Source organism: Homarus americanus, unplaced genomic scaffold, assembly GCF_018991925.1.
Source record: "Homarus americanus isolate GMGI-L3 unplaced genomic scaffold, GMGI_Hamer_2.0 scaffold36734, whole genome shotgun sequence".
In the NCBI taxonomy this organism is placed as follows: Eukaryota; Metazoa; Arthropoda; class Malacostraca; order Decapoda; family Nephropidae; genus Homarus; species Homarus americanus.
In genome coordinates this window covers 7,989,810-8,010,109 of record NW_024733126.1, presented here as the reverse complement: position 1 = coordinate 8,010,109, position 20,300 = coordinate 7,989,810, and the positions used below count along the sequence as shown (strand labels likewise).

Below are 20,300 nucleotides of genomic sequence, written 5' to 3'. Positions count from 1 at the left end.
TAGCAGTCAATGGCAGACCTCCCGTTGACATTAAATCTTTGCAGATAATTGACACAATATACTGGTCAACTACAAACAAAAAACCTGGAGAAAATACACAAAACACTACACAAACACATCACTATACCTTAAATGTCTCTTTACTTCCTCAGAAGTTTCCTTTTACATTAAATCTATCTTATTTACTTCAAAACATTTAGGAAGAAGTTTTATGTTTTTTTTAATGCACAACCTTTGGTAGCTCAGTCAAAATCAAGAAGCTGAAACTGGTGCATTTTTACGAGTTAACATGGTGATCCTGTCGTTGTTCTGGTTAATCCCCGATGCTCAGTCCTCTTACCACCAGCTTGTGACTGTATTATTAAGAATCACTAATAAAGAACAGTTCCATTAATATTTCACACTTTTTCAGAAGAGAGGGTATGATGTTCTACCAGCTTTTGGAACCTCTGATGTAAGTGTTAGTTACTTCTCAAACAGATGCATTCCTTCTCAAATGCAATCATACAAATGTCATGGTGTTGCTTAAAGCATATCAACCAGCCTGAAAAACACATAAGCCTTCTTAATATACAATATTTTATGAAATTACTTAAATTTTGTTGTCAAATTTGGGCTTTTCACAAAACAGTAATGCAGCGAACCACACATAAGTACCCACTTCAAAATCTTACATCATCAACCTATGCAATGTTTTCTGGCTTTTTCTTGGCTTAGATACTGGTAGCATGAGATTTGAAAAGTTAATTTTTCTGGTCAGTGAAGTTGTAAACTGTCCTTCCTCTGATGCCAATTTCTTTGGTATGGAGAGGTATACTCTTGCCTGAACTGTTAGTAAATATATCATCTGTTTGATAGTTAGCAGTACTGTACTGTACTGTAATGTAAAATATGTCATATAATTCTTAGAAGCCGTGGTTTTCACCCATTTATGTTATTAATAATAAATTGCTGCACTTGAATTAATGATGGATATAAGAGAGACTCTTGACCCACTGCATGGACAATCTGTTTTTGGTTTCCAGCAGTAATGAAAATAACAGACGATGCTACTATAATGACCACAAACTGAAAAACATGCATGTGCGTGTGTGTGTGTGTCTGTATGTGTGTGTATGCATGCATGCATGAGTTTGTGTGCATGCACATGTGTCTAATGTACAGTTTTCATGCATGCAACCCTCTTCCTGCTATAATGTAGGAGAGCCTGGTAAGTACTGGTCTCCTGATTCTTAGCATTCAGCAATTAATGAATGATCTGAGCCCCTTATTTAGGATGCTAGTTTATTGAAGGGGTTTTCCATCATCTATAAGAGAACCTAATAGCGTATTCATTCATTGCCGAGTCCGCAAGGGCTGGTGTACAAAGGAGAATTCCAATCCTCGATTCGTGTCGGAAATCAAGCTTGTAACAATATGCTTACTAAAAATACTGTATATTGTACAGTACAAGGGTTTGTCCTAATTTTTTATATGCTGTAATGTTCCCACTATTTTGCATCTCCTTTTCTATCATCCTCATAAATGTACTGTATCATAAAATTTCTTACAGCTTTTTACTGTTTCTACACTGCTAAAAGTAGATGTATGAAGGAGTACAAGTAAGTCAGCATTCTGTACATTTTAACCAAGCTCTAGGCTTATACAGCCTAAGCAAATGTACCCTAGTCTCTCATTGTCTTGGTAACAGCATCTCATGGCTGTTTAGGTCTTAATTTTTTTTTTAAACCTTAAATGCTTTATAAGGTAACTACAAAATCATCGTTTCTTCAACTTCATTAAATAATATAATTCCAGACATTCCCCGTAGTGCAGTCGCCTAGGAATCGAAACTAGGTTATTGACACACCTCTGGACATTTCTGAAGACTTCCTTCTTTTTCTCAATGTGCAGTGACCACAACTGGACACAGTACAGTACCCTAGATGAGGGCACATAAACATTTTATATGGGGGGATGAAGCCTGGCTTGTCTGTGATAGAAGAGCCTTTGTAGGAGGCCAAGGACCGTTTGTTTTTGCCATTTTCTAAACATCAGGATGTCTAGGTCCTTCTCTTCTATCTTTGCTTCAATGGTTATTGTTCTCATTATGTACAATGACTTTGTATTTCAAAATGTAAGGTCTTGAATTTGACTGGGCAGAAGGAAAGAAGCCACCACTTGCAACAAGAATTCATTATCTAAATCCTCATGTACAGTAGTTATGCTGCATCTGGGAGCTCACCTCGCAATAACTTTTGACATCATCCACAAAGATTTGGCAGGTTGAGTTAACAACTAATCCCTGAAGGACTTCACAGCTGACTCTTGATCTCCTTGAGAGTTTACCCCGATAATAATTAGCTAGTAACAGCCTTAAGAAAAATCCTCAGTCCAATAAAGAGGTAATTTTCTGTTGCCATATTTCTGTAGGTTAAGGATGAAGAATCCAAGTGGGATGACAGTAAAAGCTTTTTACAAAGTTGATAACAAGTTTTACAGGACAATGGTCTTGATAAAGAAACACTAATAAAACATTACCCCAATCACTCTATCTCTCACATTGAAACTTTCAGTGCAGATCTCTCCAGAATTATTCTATTGTCTCCTCCTCCTTCTTGTGTTGTTATTGTAAACACTGCTTCACTTGGATACAAAGCCTACAGACCTCAGTTACATGTATTTGGCAATAACTGCTGGTCACTTCCAGAGTTCTTTTATGGAAGTCATGTTCAAAGACTAGTGATAATAAGTAAATGTCAAGAAGGTAGTGAGTTTTAGTGTGTGTAGTTATATATGAATATGTTATGTAAATATAAGTTTTGAGAAGAATGGTGGCTACTTTGTTGTCTGGTGAGATATGTTTGTACAGTATAATTCTCTCATTTCCCTGGGAAGAATTATTCCTAGATGTGGATATCTGGCACACCGCCAGATATCCACTGTTTGGTGTGAATCTTTGGATGCAGGAGGTTTTTAAGCTGTTAATTACATGTTTGTGAATATTTGTGCAGGGATGAGTAAGTGGAACATTGTCAAATGTGTAAGATTCGGCCATGGTACTTTTGGGGGGGAGATCGTTCAACATGATATTACAAGTTGAATGTGATCCAGTGCCAAGACAATAGATTGAGTGACACTTTTGTTAAGTGATTCTGTATGGGAGGAACGACTGTTTTAAAAAGTAAGTGGCTAATTAGTGTGGTTTCAGTTCAACCTGTTATTGTTCTGAGGACTTTGTTTCTGGATGCAGAAAGCAGATGTGGACAAAACAAAGAGAAGGCAGAGCAAAAAAAGAAGACTGGGATGTAACTGGAGTGATATGGAGAGGGAGATTGGAACTATGATGAGTGTAATGAACTTTTGAAAAGTGATGGGAATTAAGTCAAGAGTGTCTGAAATGTAGGAGTGTTAATGGGCGAGTAAATGTGGATTAATGTGAATAAATACCAGGGGTAAGTCACAGAATACTATGGATCAGGCTTCAAGTAGGGTGTGGAAGTGAGTTATTATAAGTCCATATGCACTAGGGTAGCATGTTCCTTCAAGAGCTGGGTAGAACACTGTCAAGTGGACTGATTCTCTCCTAAATTGGCTTCAAAGCTGCAACTGCCACAAAAAGGCTGCTACTGAGAAGAGGAAGGGGTTTACTGAGAAGTATGGCATAAGAGGCGTCAGGACTTTTGTATAGTGAAGGAGAAGATGAAAATTTGATGCCAGAAGATGTATGAAGCATAGAAAATTCTTTATTGAGAAAAAGGATATTAACTCTTGCATCTTCATGTGTGCTTTATTAATCCCATGTTTCTTATGGGATCGTCACTCATGTTTCCTTCACTAAAATTATTGGTTCTGTGCTTCCTATCCTGTAACTTTCATCGCTCTCATATTCTTTTCAACTACTATACATCTCCATCATCTTATTCTTTGTTATACTGTACCCTGATTTTCCTATCCTTCACAGGCATTTCCATTATTCTACTCAGTGCACTTTCTTCTTCACTCCTCATTATTTGTCCTAACCATCAATGCCTTCGCTCTTCTAATTTTTCTCTATTCGTTTTTCCTTCTCGTAAACTAATTGTCTAGTAAATACATTAATATCTTTGTTGAAAACATATTAAAATTAGGCAAGGATGCTAATTCCACCCACAACTCACTTAATGTGAAAAAAATTGCCTTTGTACATTCTGTGCAAGATAAGGGAAGGAGAAAAACCGGGGGTGAGGTGGCCTGTGAGATGGTATGTTGCCATTTTTCTTATTTTATAGTTTTATATTCTATTTTCTGTGTTTCTGAGATAGAGTATTGTAAGGATATTTCCACGACTTTTATATCATCACTGTTATCTTTTAGTGTGCCTTTGTTATGAAAAAGTGCCAGAATTAAGGTTGGCAGAGGTTTTCACAGAGCATAAAGCCAAGGTCAGGTGTATTAATTTTTTTTCTCAATACCAATCAACTAAATGTGACATTTAGTTATTGTACTGGTATTAAAATATAAATCTATACAGTATTTGGTAACGTTACAGTTTATATTTGTCAGATATGTGTACTGTATACAGTTGATACTAACCTCATGTAATGCTCACTCAATGTTATCCCCTTAAATATTTATGAAAAATATTAGTATGTGCTGTACTGTACTGGTACAGTTTTACTAATTTCAAGACAAACCCACAAAATATTAATATGTACAAATAAAAAGCCATTTTTTTCTAAAAACCAGTTTTTGTGATATAGCTCGAATGCGACGTCAGCAAATACTACCTAGGTATGTTAATTCCTAGCCAATTCGCCAGGCCAACATACAGGCAATTAAAACATCTAATAATGGCATTTAAATGTTATTTTCAAAGCCCTTCCTTCACCCCGCCACTTTGCGCAAAATCCATACTTCCATTAACATGGCTAAGACATGAATTAAAAAAGTACAGTATTACCCCGCTTTACGCGGTTTCACTTTCCGCGATTTCTCATTTACGCGGTGCCTCGCCAGAACTGAACTTTCACTTTCCGCAGTTCATCTACCCATATACGCGCAGAGTGTCTGGCTCGACGCTATTTTTAGATTCGCCCCTCCCGCCTCCGCCTGGGCAAGCAGCCCTAAGCCAAAGAAGATACGTCGTTCCCTAAACTACGAAGTGAAATACCAGATAATTCAAGATTTGGAGAAAGGAACACGTCAAGCTGATCTCGCGCGCCAGCATGGAATGAACGAATCTACGATTCGTACTATTAAGAAGGATGCAGCCAAGATCAAAGAGCACATGAGAATCACAAAGTCTGCAGGTGCCTCAATGACCAAGTATTGCCAGAACAAGGTGCTGCTAAAGGTGGAAAATTTGCTGGTGAGTTATTTGATTCGTCAGGTGCGACGCAACATGGCGGTGGACACGCGATCTGTTTAAGAGTACGCACATGAACTGTACGCAGCAGTGTCACGTAAGATGGGAATTGCAGAGCCCAAACCCTTCAATGCTTCCTCTGGTTGGCTGCATAGGTTTAAGAGGAGGAACAATATCACCAACATCAACATTGGTGGTGAAGAAGCGAGTGCTGACCGTGTGGCGGCTAGAGATTTTCCTCCGTTCTTACGTGAGGTTATGGAGGAAGGGCAGTTCACTGACGACCAGGTGTTCAACATGGACGAATCCGGCCTTTTTTGGAAAAAGCTGCCTACCAAGACCTTTGTTGTCCAGTCTGCCAGCAAGGTTCGGCGTCGGAAGTTTCAGAAGGAGCGCATCACCGTCCTCTTTACCACCAATGCCTCCGGTACCTGTAAACCAAAGTTATCGGTGATTCACACAGCCCGCAAGCCGCACGCCTACAGGAATGTGGACATGACCAAGATTAATGTCCACTGGCTGACCGCACGCAAGGCGTGGATGTTCTCTGCTCTGTCACTCTCCTGGTTTGATGACTGTTTCATTCCCGACGTGAAGAAATTCTGCGAGCAAAAAAATGTTCCATTCAAGATTTTGTTGCTCCTTGACAACGCACCAGGACACTCGCCCCTACTTATGGATCGTCACCCCAACGTAAAAGTGGTCTTCCTTCCTCCCAACACTATGTCATTAATCCAGCCCATGGACCAGGAGTTGATTTGCAATGTTAAAGCTGCATACTCGGCAAAGAAATTCAAGCTCCTGAATGACTGTACCAACACCAAGGATGAGTTGCGTAAGCTGGGTGACACCGACAGTGAGAGTAAAAGCGACGAGGACAAGGAACAAGAGGTGGTGACTCAAGAAGTTCTCGTCAAACAGTTTTGGAAGAAATTTAACGTCAAACAAGCTGTAGACTTCTTGGTGGAGGCATGGGATCAGCTGTCTATAGCTACGATTCGTCACGCATGGAGGCACGTGTTGCATGGCATACCAGGTGAGAGGCGGAGTCAACCTGTGACTGGTGAGGTTCAGTCAACCTGTGACTGGTGAGGTTCAGTCTGTGACAGTGGCATTGGACCTTGCAAGAGAAGCTGCGCACAGTATTACAGCTGAAGGCTTCTCCGAAACCACCAACGAAGACATCCTGGAGGTGATCAGAGATCCTGAAATGACTGCCGACGAGATGTTGGAAGATAATCACTTCAGTGAAGAGGAAGATGGTGCGTCAATCTCAGAAGAACACAAGTTAACGCATAGTAATATTAAGGGTGCCATCGAGTGTGCAGAGAAATTGAAGCTTTTCCATTCCAACGACCATGACGATGACCGCTATGAAGTCTTCCATACCCGGCTGGTGCAGGCTATGGAGCCATACATCAAGGTGTATCAAGACAACATCAACACTAGTCGTCAAAAAAGCATAACTGAGTTCTTCGCCCGCAACCCACCACAGCCAGCCAGAGCCAGTGAAAGTGACTTTGAGGGATTTGTCAGGGAAGCCCTGACAACTATAACTGATAGTGATGGTGATGCACCTAGTAATGGTGATTCACCTGAGGGCCAGTAATCTGCCCTCTGCCTCGGAACCAGCCTCCATCCCCGTATGCCGACCCATCTCTTCTACTAACGTAAGTGTTACACCCAACCTTTAGTTTTCCTAACCTAAACTTTATTTTTCCTAACTTAACCTTTATTTTTCCTAACCTAACCTCTTCTATATTAATTGTGTGTGCATACCACCATAAAGTTAAGATAATATTTTTACTACAACATAGTTGTGTGTCGTCAAAAAGTGGAGTTTGGGGCTCGGGCCAGTCTCTATTGGAATTAATCCCATATGTTCTGTTGTTCACTTTACGCGGTACCCTGTGGGTTCAATTGACCGCGTAAATCGGGGTACTACTGTACTGTTTATAAATTCCTTCTGGGAATTGTATGAACAAAATAAATGCTTTGGAAAAAAAAGTCCTTTGGCTGAATAATGAAAGTTGGAGCTGAAAATCACATTTTGGGGCTGATTAGATAAATAAATGACCCATGAGAGACAGCCAGTCACGAAGAACCCCTGGACAGAGCTAATAATTACTGGTAACCTGAAGAAATGCAATGCTTGACATTAGAAGAATATTATGTGGACAAACAATCAATTGTTGCAACTCATGAGTGCAATACAGGCTAACTACCTTGTGAATCTCCATGACTCCTGGGCAAATTTACATAAATCTGACAATAGCCCTAATGACCACTTATTCACTATACCAATTCATCAACCAATGAAAGTCCATACCTCACCCATTTAGTTCTAATTCCCCTTAGAAATTTTCTAAAGGGAGGAGGAAAAAAGGATTGATCGTGGAATTCCATCTTCAAGCTGCGTAAAGACAAGGAGACTCATGAATTGTATCTATTAAGATTTGCCCATAACATTGAGAGTCAATCCTAATCAAACATTTAGCACAACTCTTCTGTTGCAACCACTGCCCTTAGAAATGGGAATAGTAAGTGAAAGTCACCTTTCAAGGCTGAGTACTAAATGATTCTTAGTGCAACAGAAGCTGGTGCCTCCCTTTTTCTATCATTACCCGTCTTGGATTTTTCAGTAAGCAGGCCACAACTTAGATGACCTCCACAATAAACTCATAGATAGGAGGGACAGTTCTGAGTCTCTTTGTCCCAACTCAGCTACAAAATGGGATTTCAAGCATCAATCATTTTCTAGTAGTTATATGTTGGTCCAAGGAGACTCAGGTATCAAAAACCTGTCAGATAAAAGGGAGGAAGTTGTAGAATGAAACTCCAATGCTATGTTGCCTTGCACTTCACAAGGGAAAGTAATTAAAAGTTACATATAGGAATGTCAAACTAACCATAAAAACTCTTCATCACCACACAGTGTTCCTGCACTATTTCCTCACCCAGACAGTGCCTCACAAAGGTTGCTCAGATGACCAGGTACCCCCTTTGTAGAATGTCTTCAGGGACATACCTCTTAAGAAGGCAAATGTTGAACAGCAAAATCAACAGCTTCTTAACTTATCTTTAATGTACTGTACAGTGCTCTATGTACATTTTCTTATGTATGAGTGAAAACATGAGAATATAAATAATTCTAATTAAAAAATGATTTGTGAAACTAATTATGTGCTGTACCTATATTTATTAGTATGATGTGTGAGCTTCCTTTTCAGCACAAAGGTTTTTTTTTAAACAGTAGTCCATGATGAAATAGCGCCTTAGTATTTTCCTATTATCTTTTGAGAATGATACTTTGTGTTCAGAAAGCAACAGCAGAAAATCATGTTTGTCACAACTATGTTCATGGCCTTGTCTGACAAGATGGGACACTAGCTTCTGACATGCAGCAAAAACATTGAAGGATTTTCTGGATCAAAAGTGTGTACAGTAGTAACAAATCATTATCTGATAAATCTATGAGTTGTTCTAGTGCAAATTTTATTATTCCAAAGACAAAATTAGCAGCAATTGAATTTCATTCATTAAAGTTTTAATACATGTACAGCCTTAAAATAAAATAAAAATCGTTGTTTTAAAGTGTTCAATAAATAATTAATTGTAGGCATTCACCTAATCTAGTTAGATGGTTCAGATATTCAAAAACATCTACCATAGTAGTCATCAATACACTTGCCCTACTGATGTAATGAAAAGGAAAAGTTTTGGGGGTTTTGGTTAGATAAAAATGAACAAAATGGGTCTCACAAGCACTGCATTTCACCAGGTTACATCTGCCCTACTAGGATATCCTATCCAATTCCAAAAGAAGCAGCAGAAATGAGGCCAGAATGAGATCCAGCAAGAGAAGACCGAGTGAGATTCAAAGAGATTGGAGAACGTCAAGTTGAGTCATTAGCACTCGAGTGAATTGCAGTACTATAGTTATGGAGGAAAGGTTCTTAGTGAATAATAATAATAATAATTATAACAATATTGTAGTATTGTAACAATAGTAATATAGTTGGATAGTAATTATAAAATGGAGGAGGGTATGAGCAGTCCTGAGGAACACCACTGTCAACTGAATAAAATAATGGAATGACCAGGCAGAAAACAGGGTGAGGGATGGATACCAATAGAGGGAAGCTTGAAGATAAGAGCCTAATGCCAGACCAAACCAAAGGCTTTTAAAATACAATATCAAGGATTGCAGCAAAAACATTCCAAAATCTCTGTTACAAGAAGTTCAGAGATAAGTGATATAAGAAGGAAAATTACTCTGGTGAATGTTGAATTCAGAGAGGCAGGATGAATATTAAGATTAAGTGAATGAGTGAATACAAAAAATCCCAGAAGACATTTTGTGAACATAATATGTATATAACCACTAAGAAACATAAACATAAAAACATCAAAATCCTTTTGGGATTTATTCACATCTTCAGGGAGTACAGTGTCCCATAAGAAGTAAGTAAATAATACCACACTAAATAGGGATAATCATCCAAAAAAACCTTAAAAGTGAATGACGTTTCGGCCAAATAGGGATAACTTTTGTTCTTACTGTTATAACTTGACAGAAATTAGTTCACTGTTAGCAAAATACATTGTCTTTTATTTAAAATGTCATTTACTAACATAACATACCCAAACAACACCAAAATTAGGATAGATAAGATTAGGTATACCATGTTAAGTTAGTAATGGTACTGCAGTACTGTATGTATCTGTTCATAATCTGTACTATGATTACTGTATCTATATAACTGTTCCTGGATACAGTTCAGCTTGAAAAAAAAAAATCCGGTTTTAGCTACAAGGCTGGGATAAGTGAAACTGCCCTGAACGTACATGGATTTTCTTGGTAAATTTGGGTATATATAAACAGGAACAGTTGAAGTTCCCATTTTGATGATATTTCTGTACTGTATTAAGTTTTCATGTGTGCACTTACAGTAACATCATAACTAAATAAATCAAATAATAGTGAATGAACACTATTGATGAGTAAACTGACCAATACAATCAGCATTTTTTCCACAACTGGTGCTATTGCTGAGTGGTACAGTATCAACTTCTGGTTTTGGTCTTTGATCCACAAAAGTACTGTAATGTATTTTCCATTTTTCCAAAACTCTGTTCCTCAATCTTGTCATCATCTTGGTTGAAAATTTTGCAGAATATTTAATAATACAGTACTTTTAAATGTGTCTGCATTCCTCCTGATAGTATGTGTGTATGCTGGACTTGTTCTCTCGGTATACTGTGTCAAGCCCAGCAGCTCTGTCACCATTTTCAAACTTTTCCACACAGTAATGTATCTCCAATTTAGTTTCTAGCGTAAAAATTTCTCAAGCTTCTTCAGGGTTCTTTATTTCAAAATACTTGAAGGACTCTTTGAAGAAATTATCAGTGGCAAAAAGAGGAAATTAAGTCAGTAAGTAGAACAAATGTTTACATACATCAAACTTCAGGCGATTTCTGGCGCACAAGATGTTTTCTCTTGATGCATTAAGCATGGGAAAGATGAAAAGGACCATCAAGCAAATTTTAAGAAAGTTTTATGGCTGGATGCCACTTTTCCAAAGTGGAAACTGGTCATTACTGTATATGTAAGGCTGCTAAGTGCAACCTCTTAGCTGGCAAGGGCAGCCAAGTAAACACTTGCTAAACTGATCTTCACTTAACCAGAAATTTCGATTCATCAGATTCTATCTTGCCTCTCCACAATTTTTGGAGAAACTCAGAAAATTAGAAACTATACTAAATTTTCACCAAATTTGTGTGGTCTTCTCTTTTTACAAATGCCACATGATTCATTTGGAATCTATCTTTAAAAATTTGGAAGTACATGAAGATTTTGTTAGAGATAAAATTAGTGAAGTTCACTGGGTTTCCATTTCTAATTGTCACATGTTCAGGGGGGGGATGTAGCACGCACTCCTGCATTTATTGGGATCTGTGCACATAACACTCTGGAAACTCTTGTTCTATGATACTATTTCTGGATCTTTTTGTGTGTGCTCTGTACTTTATATTTCAGTACAGTATTATGGTGAAAACGTGTGATAAAGGCAGTAGTAAAAGTTCAAAAGTGCATAAGTTATCAGTTTACAAAGTGACTCCAACTCTGATTTGAAGATATCAATTGACCTGCCACAAGACAGCTACTATGCCCTTTCACTCCCTACACTTCAGCCTCAAGGGGCGTAAATAGGTTATTCATGTAACAGACCTTGATTTTCCATTTTATGGAAAATGGATGAAACAGAATACTGTACCATATATGTTCATAAAATGGCCATAAATGTACAGTTAAGATGGATATATTATTTCAAGCCCTGGGAAACATTCTCCAGAAAATCTGAACATACACAAAAGTCAGACCCCTCCTCCCTCACTTAGCCTCAAATATCAGGACACTCAAGGGAATTGTTCTTAGAATCTTCTCTGATTTAAACATTAAAAAAAGAGTTAGACTTCAACTAAATGGTGTTATGAAGCAAGGTGGATTTCTTACCCATTTATATAGACTATGATTAGATGAGGTAGCTAGACTCATTGAGTACTTTAACAATCATAAATGTGTACCATTTTTTTAAGGTTGTGCATCAACCCCTGTACATCATCATGATACTGCTGTAAGAATATCATTCTTTGATTGGAAGCTAATACATAATATGACTCCTGGTGTTTTGACTGAACAATAAAATAAGAGTAAATTGCCCTAATTAGGACCAAGCTGAGTGTATTCCTTCCCAACAATCATCACTAATTACTAAGCTTGCTCCTCATATACCTGGACTCCCTATTACTCTACATAATCTCAACTAACCTGAGCCACTAACTGTGGCACTTCCGGTGCCGAATACAGATGACATGTCTTCCCACCTCCCAGACCTTCCATGGTCAAAGTTGGTGGTACTAAAGTCAGTCCATGACTCAGAGCTGTCCGATGTCTGGATTATTGAGACTTTTGTGGTGACTGGGACTGAAAAAAGTGTCCACACTACTGATTAGTGACGTGCCCATATTATCTGGTCTTTATTTAATGAAAATGTATAGCAAAAATTAAGGTCCGAGAATAATCATCCACATTCATGAAGTGTATTGGTTGCTGAGTGTCCTGATTTCAAGGTTCTATTCTTTATATAATATGTATATTATACTGTACTATATAAAACAATGGAGCTTGTTGCTTCTGGGGAGAGTGATATGCCTGTACAGTATTTCATTTATGATAGTCACTGTTAAATAATCCTATCCTTACCTTGTGGGGTAATGGTACATTAAGTTAAAACTGATTGTGTCAAGTTTGGAAAGTTACTATTGCACATTACTAGTTGATCCTTGCTTCAAAACATTGCAAATCATATTTCTTGTCAAGGTACTTTGAACAATAATCCTGATGTAAAATACTGTAGATTATTTGTAAATAACTATAAAAAATTTTTAAAGTCTCTTCATTAAAGGGTTTATCTTGTGCCAGATATGACAATAAGATGATATAGCTTTAAAGACTTAAAGCAAATAGCATTAACAAAGTGTACATAAAAAACACATAAGATTACTGCATGACAATTGGTTTGAAGTGTTTAGAATTGCAAATTTCTTTATATCAGAATCTTTCTTCAATTTGCTTTTTGGAGGTTTTGCAATAAAAATATTCCAAACACCCCTTTGTGATGATGTGATTCAACCATCAGTACTATACGTATTATGTACAGTGTATTTTGCAAGTTACACTTATTAGTGAGACCTATTCCATATATACAGCTGAGAGAGTGAGTGTGTTGAGTTATATATGAAACATTCTCTTAAATCATTATAGTATTGCCTGTTATGGGATTCTGATGCCATTTCATAAATCATTATAAAAATAATAGTCATACAAATATACATTATACATTTCATAAATAAATCAATAATTAAAAGAAAGTAATCATAAAATATTCAATTGAAACAATAATTAAAAATCAGAAAAACAAAATCAATTTTCGTTCATCTTGAAAACAGACCTCCAGACAAATAAAGTAAAGACTGCCACAAGTCCATTAGAGATCAAGCAAAAGAATGTGGTAATAAGAATCACAATATAACAATTGACCAAGTACAGTATTCGAAAAACAACTGCTTTTAAACTGGAATTTCAGAAACAGTAGATGGGTTTACCACACCTGTGAGTATTTTAAAATTGTGATCCTTCTTACTCCTCCCAATTAGAAATGGCTATCTGATATTATTGCAAAAGCAACACAATTCTACCACATACACATTTCTGCTACATACAAAAACTCTACCAATTCTAAGCATGCATACAATGTGTCATGATAAGGTTACAACTTATGGAAACAGATAACCAGGTGGGTATTACCAGGGAGAGGGAGCACAAGGGCAAATATAATACATTAAATATTAACTTATAACAAAACGAGACCTATCAAAACAAAATATGCCAATGGATAAATATTCTATCATCATTTTGTACTTGTAAATAAGTTTGCAATTCTATAACCTGTATCATATCACATGTTAAATTAAAATAAAACAAACATTACACTGAACGACAAGCTGATATATCAATGGTGTAGTGCATAACTGCTACAGTTAGGAGCTACTTACAAGGTGCTGGGGTAGCAAATATTAAGTATGCAATATATAATGATAGGAACTCACCTGTGAAATAGAATGTATCAGTCATCAACTTGGAAAAAACAAATAACTATGGCTCTTAAAAACATTATCATAAATAGTCTTTCAAAGGTAAAAATTTCTCTATTATTCCAGCTAACTTTCAACAATCACCACGGCCGCTTCAACAGTAATACAGCTATGAGGAATAATAATCAGGATATTTTGATTTTTCTTTTCATACCCTTGACTTATATCGATGTAAATTAAGTCAGAGGTCAATTTTGATGGTCCAGCACCTCTTTCATGCGACTCACTTAATGAAATCTATGGCTGCAAAAGAATTACAAGAATGGATATCAAAGTATCTTATTATTAGACTATGCTATACTGTACCTCATCACTTATAAACACCGAGTTGCCTACTAAGAGCTCACTACTAGCCCAACTTAACCTCATGCATCTAAAAGGAAAATGAGGCAACTTAAAATATCTGAATATTTCTTTTGAAACTTGAAACTCAAAATCTTAATATGGCCACACTATCTATTTCAGCAACATATAAATTATTTTGACCTTTGACCAATTAAAACCATAATCCCTTCAGAGTAAGTTCAAATGTATGTTAAAATATAATGAACTACAGTACTGTATTCAAATTAAAGATGTACTGTACTGTATTATATCTTGACAATGTTAATTGACCAATTCATTACTATGGCCAATGACACTGTACAAAACTAATATACATTTGTGAGTTCATTAATTATTCTGTTGCTAAGTAAATAAATTCTATAATAATTGAATTTACTGAAATTAATAGGAAGAAAGGATAACAACAAAAGATAATGAAATCATTATTGTTTTGAAATGTTTAATCCTCTTCTAAACATCTTAAGTACATATAGTATGGGTATTTCACACTGGATTGTGTGCCAAACATGATTTCCAGAATACAAAGCAATGAATTCTTTCAGTTCAATGCAACCACTTTGTATCAACTGAATTAATCAGGTGTTGGCAGAGTATTGTCTTGTAATCCAACACATGCATGGTGCAGGATTTCTGTACTTTCTAACTGTGTTCTGACTGGGGAGAAGGCATCACTATGACACTAATGAATAACAACCTCATTTATGATGTACAGTACACTGAGTTGTAGTTTACTAAATGACTCCGATAAACAGATTACTGAACAGCCATATCTAATACAATTTTCAATGAATGTATTGTATGCACACACACACACATGCACACATCCATACACACACAGTACACATACACATCCATGCATATACACACAAACAAAAAATAAGGTTACAATTTATATAATACAAACTTGTTTGAATTTACAACTACAGTACGAGAGGATTTTTTCCTCACCAATGTCAAGAAAATATAGCAAAGTGAAACACCAATAGTGTCTTTCGTGAAGGTCAACATGTACATCCTATCTCATGAAGGATGTTTGTGCCATTAAACTGCAATCCTGTGTCAAGAGGTGTACAAGAACACAACATGCAGTATAATATTTTACAGCTAAAAATGAGTGTCAAGTAAAGTTTGTGGGTTGTTTGCTCATCTTATTCCATTGCAGGTGATTTAATGTTAAGGAACGTCACCATACCTCATACAGTGTAGCAGCAGTACAGTATTTATAATTAATATCTAACAAAGCCACTATGTCATGAAGTTATTTTGTGGTCAGTGTAAGAATGTACATACATTATATGGCACGAACCCTGATGTCAAAAGCTCTCACATAGGATAAAGCACAAGGGTTTGGCAGAAATAATACAGCTGTGAGGTCAAGGGTGTATCTATTCCAAGGTATGAGAAGGTGATCTGGTGGAAAAAAAAGATCCCAGGTTTACAGGGACTCAGGGTATTCAATGATGTCAAGGTTACAATGTACTGTATATCTATTCTGAAGGAGGTGTTTCATTTGGGCAAAAGGATTTGTCCACTAACTGTGAATAATAATAAAAAAAAAAAATTGTTCCTTGGAGAAAATTGCTTTGACCTGAATTTGAAAGGTTACACATTTATCCAAACTAAAATTCTTGGCATTACAGGTCATCATTCCATGTCAAGTACTATGGGGGTTAATTGCTAACACCACTAGGATTTAAAGGACTTATGTCTCTCAGACCCCATTTTAAGGTTAAGATTCAGATCCTCATCTTTATATCAAGGTTAGAATCATTATTTACCCAATGTCAGATTCTTAGGCCAAAGAACATCGTCCCACCATAAGAAAATGTTGAGGAGATGTACAGTAGATGTAATCTCATTTAAAGTTGAGGATGAAACAGAACACCCTCATTTCAGTGTCAAAGATGAGAGTTATTTCTCAATTCAGGGTCATCATCACCACCTATCCAGTGGTGCGAGAGAACATCACAAAGGGTCTTTAAAAGCAATATACTTACTGCAACCTTATTTTTTGGAAGCAAAGATCAAGGTCAAGAAAGTTGTGATGTCCTGTACATTTATCCCATGACAGGAACCTTGATGCAAAACAATTAGGGTTGTGAAAATCTAATTTCTTGGATGAACTGAAGATCATAATCACAACTTACATCCTCTAAAAGGCACCAAGACATCAAAAACAACATTCTAGTCAAGAAGAAAGGCAAGAGAAACACATTTACGGTAAATAAAATATAAAACTAGGTCACTAGGGCCCTATTTTGAGTCAGTACAGGTATACATATCTGTCCCATAACCAGTAGCCTGGAGCTAAAAGCCATCACTGATATTATATGATGTACAAAAAACAAGTGGGAGAAGATGGAGATGGCATAAAAACAAAAAAGACACTTAGAAACAATGGCCACAAGCCTACAAGTTATTTAAAAAAAAAAGTCTTGATTATAACCAAACAGCTGCAACCCAAAACAGACAAAAATAAAGTTCACCAATAAAATTCAAATTTCAGTTTGTAGAATTCAGACAGTATTTTCATTCATAAGCACATTAGAAAGTAGCAGAGATAATTCTAAGGAGTTAAAGATTACCATACTGTAATTGGATTTAATATGCACGCACACACACATATGGATAAAGTAGGCTGTGTGCATATGTGTAGGCATGTTCATGTACAGGTATACATACATACTGTACATTCATTTATGCACTCATACATACAAACATATATATACCATTCACCATATAATCATATAAACTTTTGAAAAGCTTGTCACTCCCATAAACTGAAAATTGACAGCATTGAAAAATCTACATTGTACGTTAAATAGAAAACTGGAAAGAAATAAACTTATAATTTTATATGATTTTTAGTTTTTCTGTGTTCAGGATATTACAGGTGCTGATTAAAACTTGACTAACGAGAACAAAAGACAGCCACAGATATAAAACCTTTGAGAATTCCATAAACAGGTATGAAAAACTCCATTAAATATTACGTATGGACCAACCTGATTTCTTTAAAGAAGCTATACGGGATAAAGAAATTAATTTAGTAAATACTGGTGTTTTTTGGTTATAATTTGCCATAAAGTTTCAAACTGTTTTCCTTCTTTCAATACGTGTCTGCCTAACTGGCTGTCCTGAGAGTATACTACAATATATTTGAAGAAAATGGCTACACAAACCGATTTACTGTAAACTTCATTTAATGACATTTCACTGGAAATCTGGATAAAGTGGAATTAATGAGACCCAACTGTACTTTTTTTTCTCAAGAAAACTGGAAAATTCGAAATTATTCCAACTGACCACAAGGTCAATAGGGTCTTTAGTTAATTTTGACACTAAATGGTCCAATTGGACTCTCCCCACAAAAAATCAGAAATTACATCACAGATTAGAACAAATGTTGGTCCAGTCTTCTCAAGTATCATACGTGATTGCCACCTACTGTATTTATAATGGCTCGCCCTAGGGGATGCTACACACAAGACCCAGTACTGTACATGTTCAATACTTTGCCAACTGACATTCTGCACATGCTACATTCTAGTGATTGTAAACTGTGGCACTATCGTTAATTTTTCTGAAGGAGTAATACTCTCAACTTCATCACCAAGGCAAGCATATATGATGGTTGTACTACACCAAAATGAGCGCATAAGACTGTTGATAAACTTAAGTAGCCACTGCTTCACACTCTGTGGAGATCTCCTGTACAGTAGTTTAGATGTTGTGTAACTTTAATAAATTTGTTTTCATGTACTATAAATATTTGTAATATGGCAATAAATGTATAATTACATGGCTATAAATGATTAATTTGGTAACCCGACATAATCCCCAGAGTATCAGAAATTCACAAAACATTCCCCTAATTAGTCTGGTTTAACAAGGGCACACGGTATATTATACAGCAATGTAAATAATCTTGTGCTTATTTATTTTTCTTTATATTGTTTCAGTAATGAATCAGTGAAAACCCAACAGAATTTTAAGTCTATTATGAATGGTTGTTTCCAACTTTTATCTATATACTGCAATGCAAAATTGAACAGATACCATAGGTAGTGCAGATACTGTGCGGCACATTGTGGGCTAAGCCAACATTTGGAACACAAGAAGGCAGTAATGACTACTTTCACAACTGTAAAGTTAGGTTCTCATTCATTGCTGAGTTAGCGGGAGTGCCTCTGGTGCAAATCAAAGATCTTTAGAATTGATGGCAAGCTCAGCACCTACTTGGCTAATGCACCACTTTACAATAATACAATACTCCAATTTTCCTATTTTAAAGTAACAATTAGATCTAGTTTATAATTCAAGAGTGCACTATGTTGAAAGGTGCATGTCTGTTAGTCTTGTATTATGTTCTAGTTACAGTATACATACTGTACTCTTGTTACCTATGGATTATATCCCTACTATGTAGGATTTGTATTGCTATCAATACAGTACAACAATAATTTTGCAACTGTTCCAGTAAATTCCTATTTAATGTACTACTGAGCAGATATGGTCAATGCATTAGTATGTACTCCATTATTTTCTGTATACTGTATGGCTATTCTTTACTATCTCTGCAATGATTTAGATTTAGTGGTGACATTGTAAAGAACATATCATGTTCTAACAGTTCTGCTTGCAAGTCTAAAAAAAAATGACACAATAGACATGACAAAGAGGTTTTATGTGAATAAAATGGAGTACAGTTTATATCAACGTCTTCCATGCACAACTTCCTCAAGGGAGCTTGTTAGCAGAAACATCAAGGGATTTTCTAAACACTGCTTATAAAATCTGCAATGTTATTAACAGGAAATTTATCTCTTTAATCTCATGTGCAACAATACAATTCAGTGTACAGTACTTGCAAATTGGTCAAAATTACTTTTATATATTTATTTGCAGGTAACCAATAGGAAACAGAAACAAGAAAATATCCAAGCACTTCCATAATTATTTACATCTTCATGGAGTAGAGCACAAGATGTAAACAATCATAAGTCACTGTTTCTTAGTGGTCACCTGCTCATTACATGAATCTTGTGTCTCGTGATCTTTTTTTTAATGTACTACCTTCTCCCCTTATGGCATACAAACATCAATCTCTAACTCTTATAATATATAATAAACTTTTGGGTGAGACTCATTTCCTCTGAACTGATTCACTTCCCTCTAGCTGTGCACGATAACAACATCAACAACAACAACATCTTCTAAGAATTACTGACTGAGCATATGGAAAATGTGATCTATTCAGCTTATTGGATCTCTGGTTCAACAGTTTGAATCAAGAGAAACAACTAAAAATAATTAAAAGAATCAACAATATTATGATTTCTAGAATAAAAACTTTCTGTGACACTGCAAAAAAGAATAGTTTGAACAAACCACTTGAGTATAGTCTGGTTCAGTACATATAACAACGAACATATGAATGTCTTTAAATCTTGAATGTGACCTGAAATACTTTAAAACTCAAGAATAAGTAACATCTATCAAGATGCTAAAAATACACCCAAGTTTCCATGATAAAAAATTACTTCAGTTAAAATCATGTATCTGTAACACATTACTGGATACAATATGCTGATAAAATGAGATGACGAATCTGAAGCAAAAAGATTGTTCAAGAGGCAGGTTTCTCTGGAATTACATCATCAGCACAGTATATTTCCATTCGGCATGTAAAGAGTATTAAAGAACTCCAACACATGTTACACATCCATTAAAAAAAAGCTCCTGTGGAATGTATTACTATAACTAAATATAGAAAAAATACATAAGAGAACCTAAAACATTAACGATAAAACCTTGGGACTTTACATCAGCTTCAATATATCCTGCAATTACAGAGCCAATTATTTTTCTTGTATATAAGATTCACCATTTTGAGTTTGCTGATATTAAG

The 20,300-nt window shown here is 36.1% G+C and overlaps 1 protein-coding gene across 20 annotated transcripts in view; it reads right to left on the bottom strand.

Moving 5' to 3' along the window:
* The window catches only part of LOC121869320 (intersectin-1-like), a 126,777-nt gene that overhangs the window by 25,654 nt on the left and 80,823 nt on the right, over positions 1-20,300 (bottom strand). For 19 of the 20 annotated variants that reach the window (XR_006089532.1, XM_042370588.1, XM_042370591.1 and 16 more), the window contains one exon: positions 12,159-12,314. The exons of the other annotated variant lie outside the window; for it this stretch is intronic. Coding sequence is in view for 18 of the 19 variants with exons in the window: in XM_042370588.1 (XP_042226522.1) it covers positions 12,159-12,314 (156 nt within the window). In the remaining variant the exon portion in view is untranslated. The remainder of the gene's footprint in view (positions 1-12,158; positions 12,315-20,300) is intronic. 20 annotated transcript variants of the gene reach the window in all.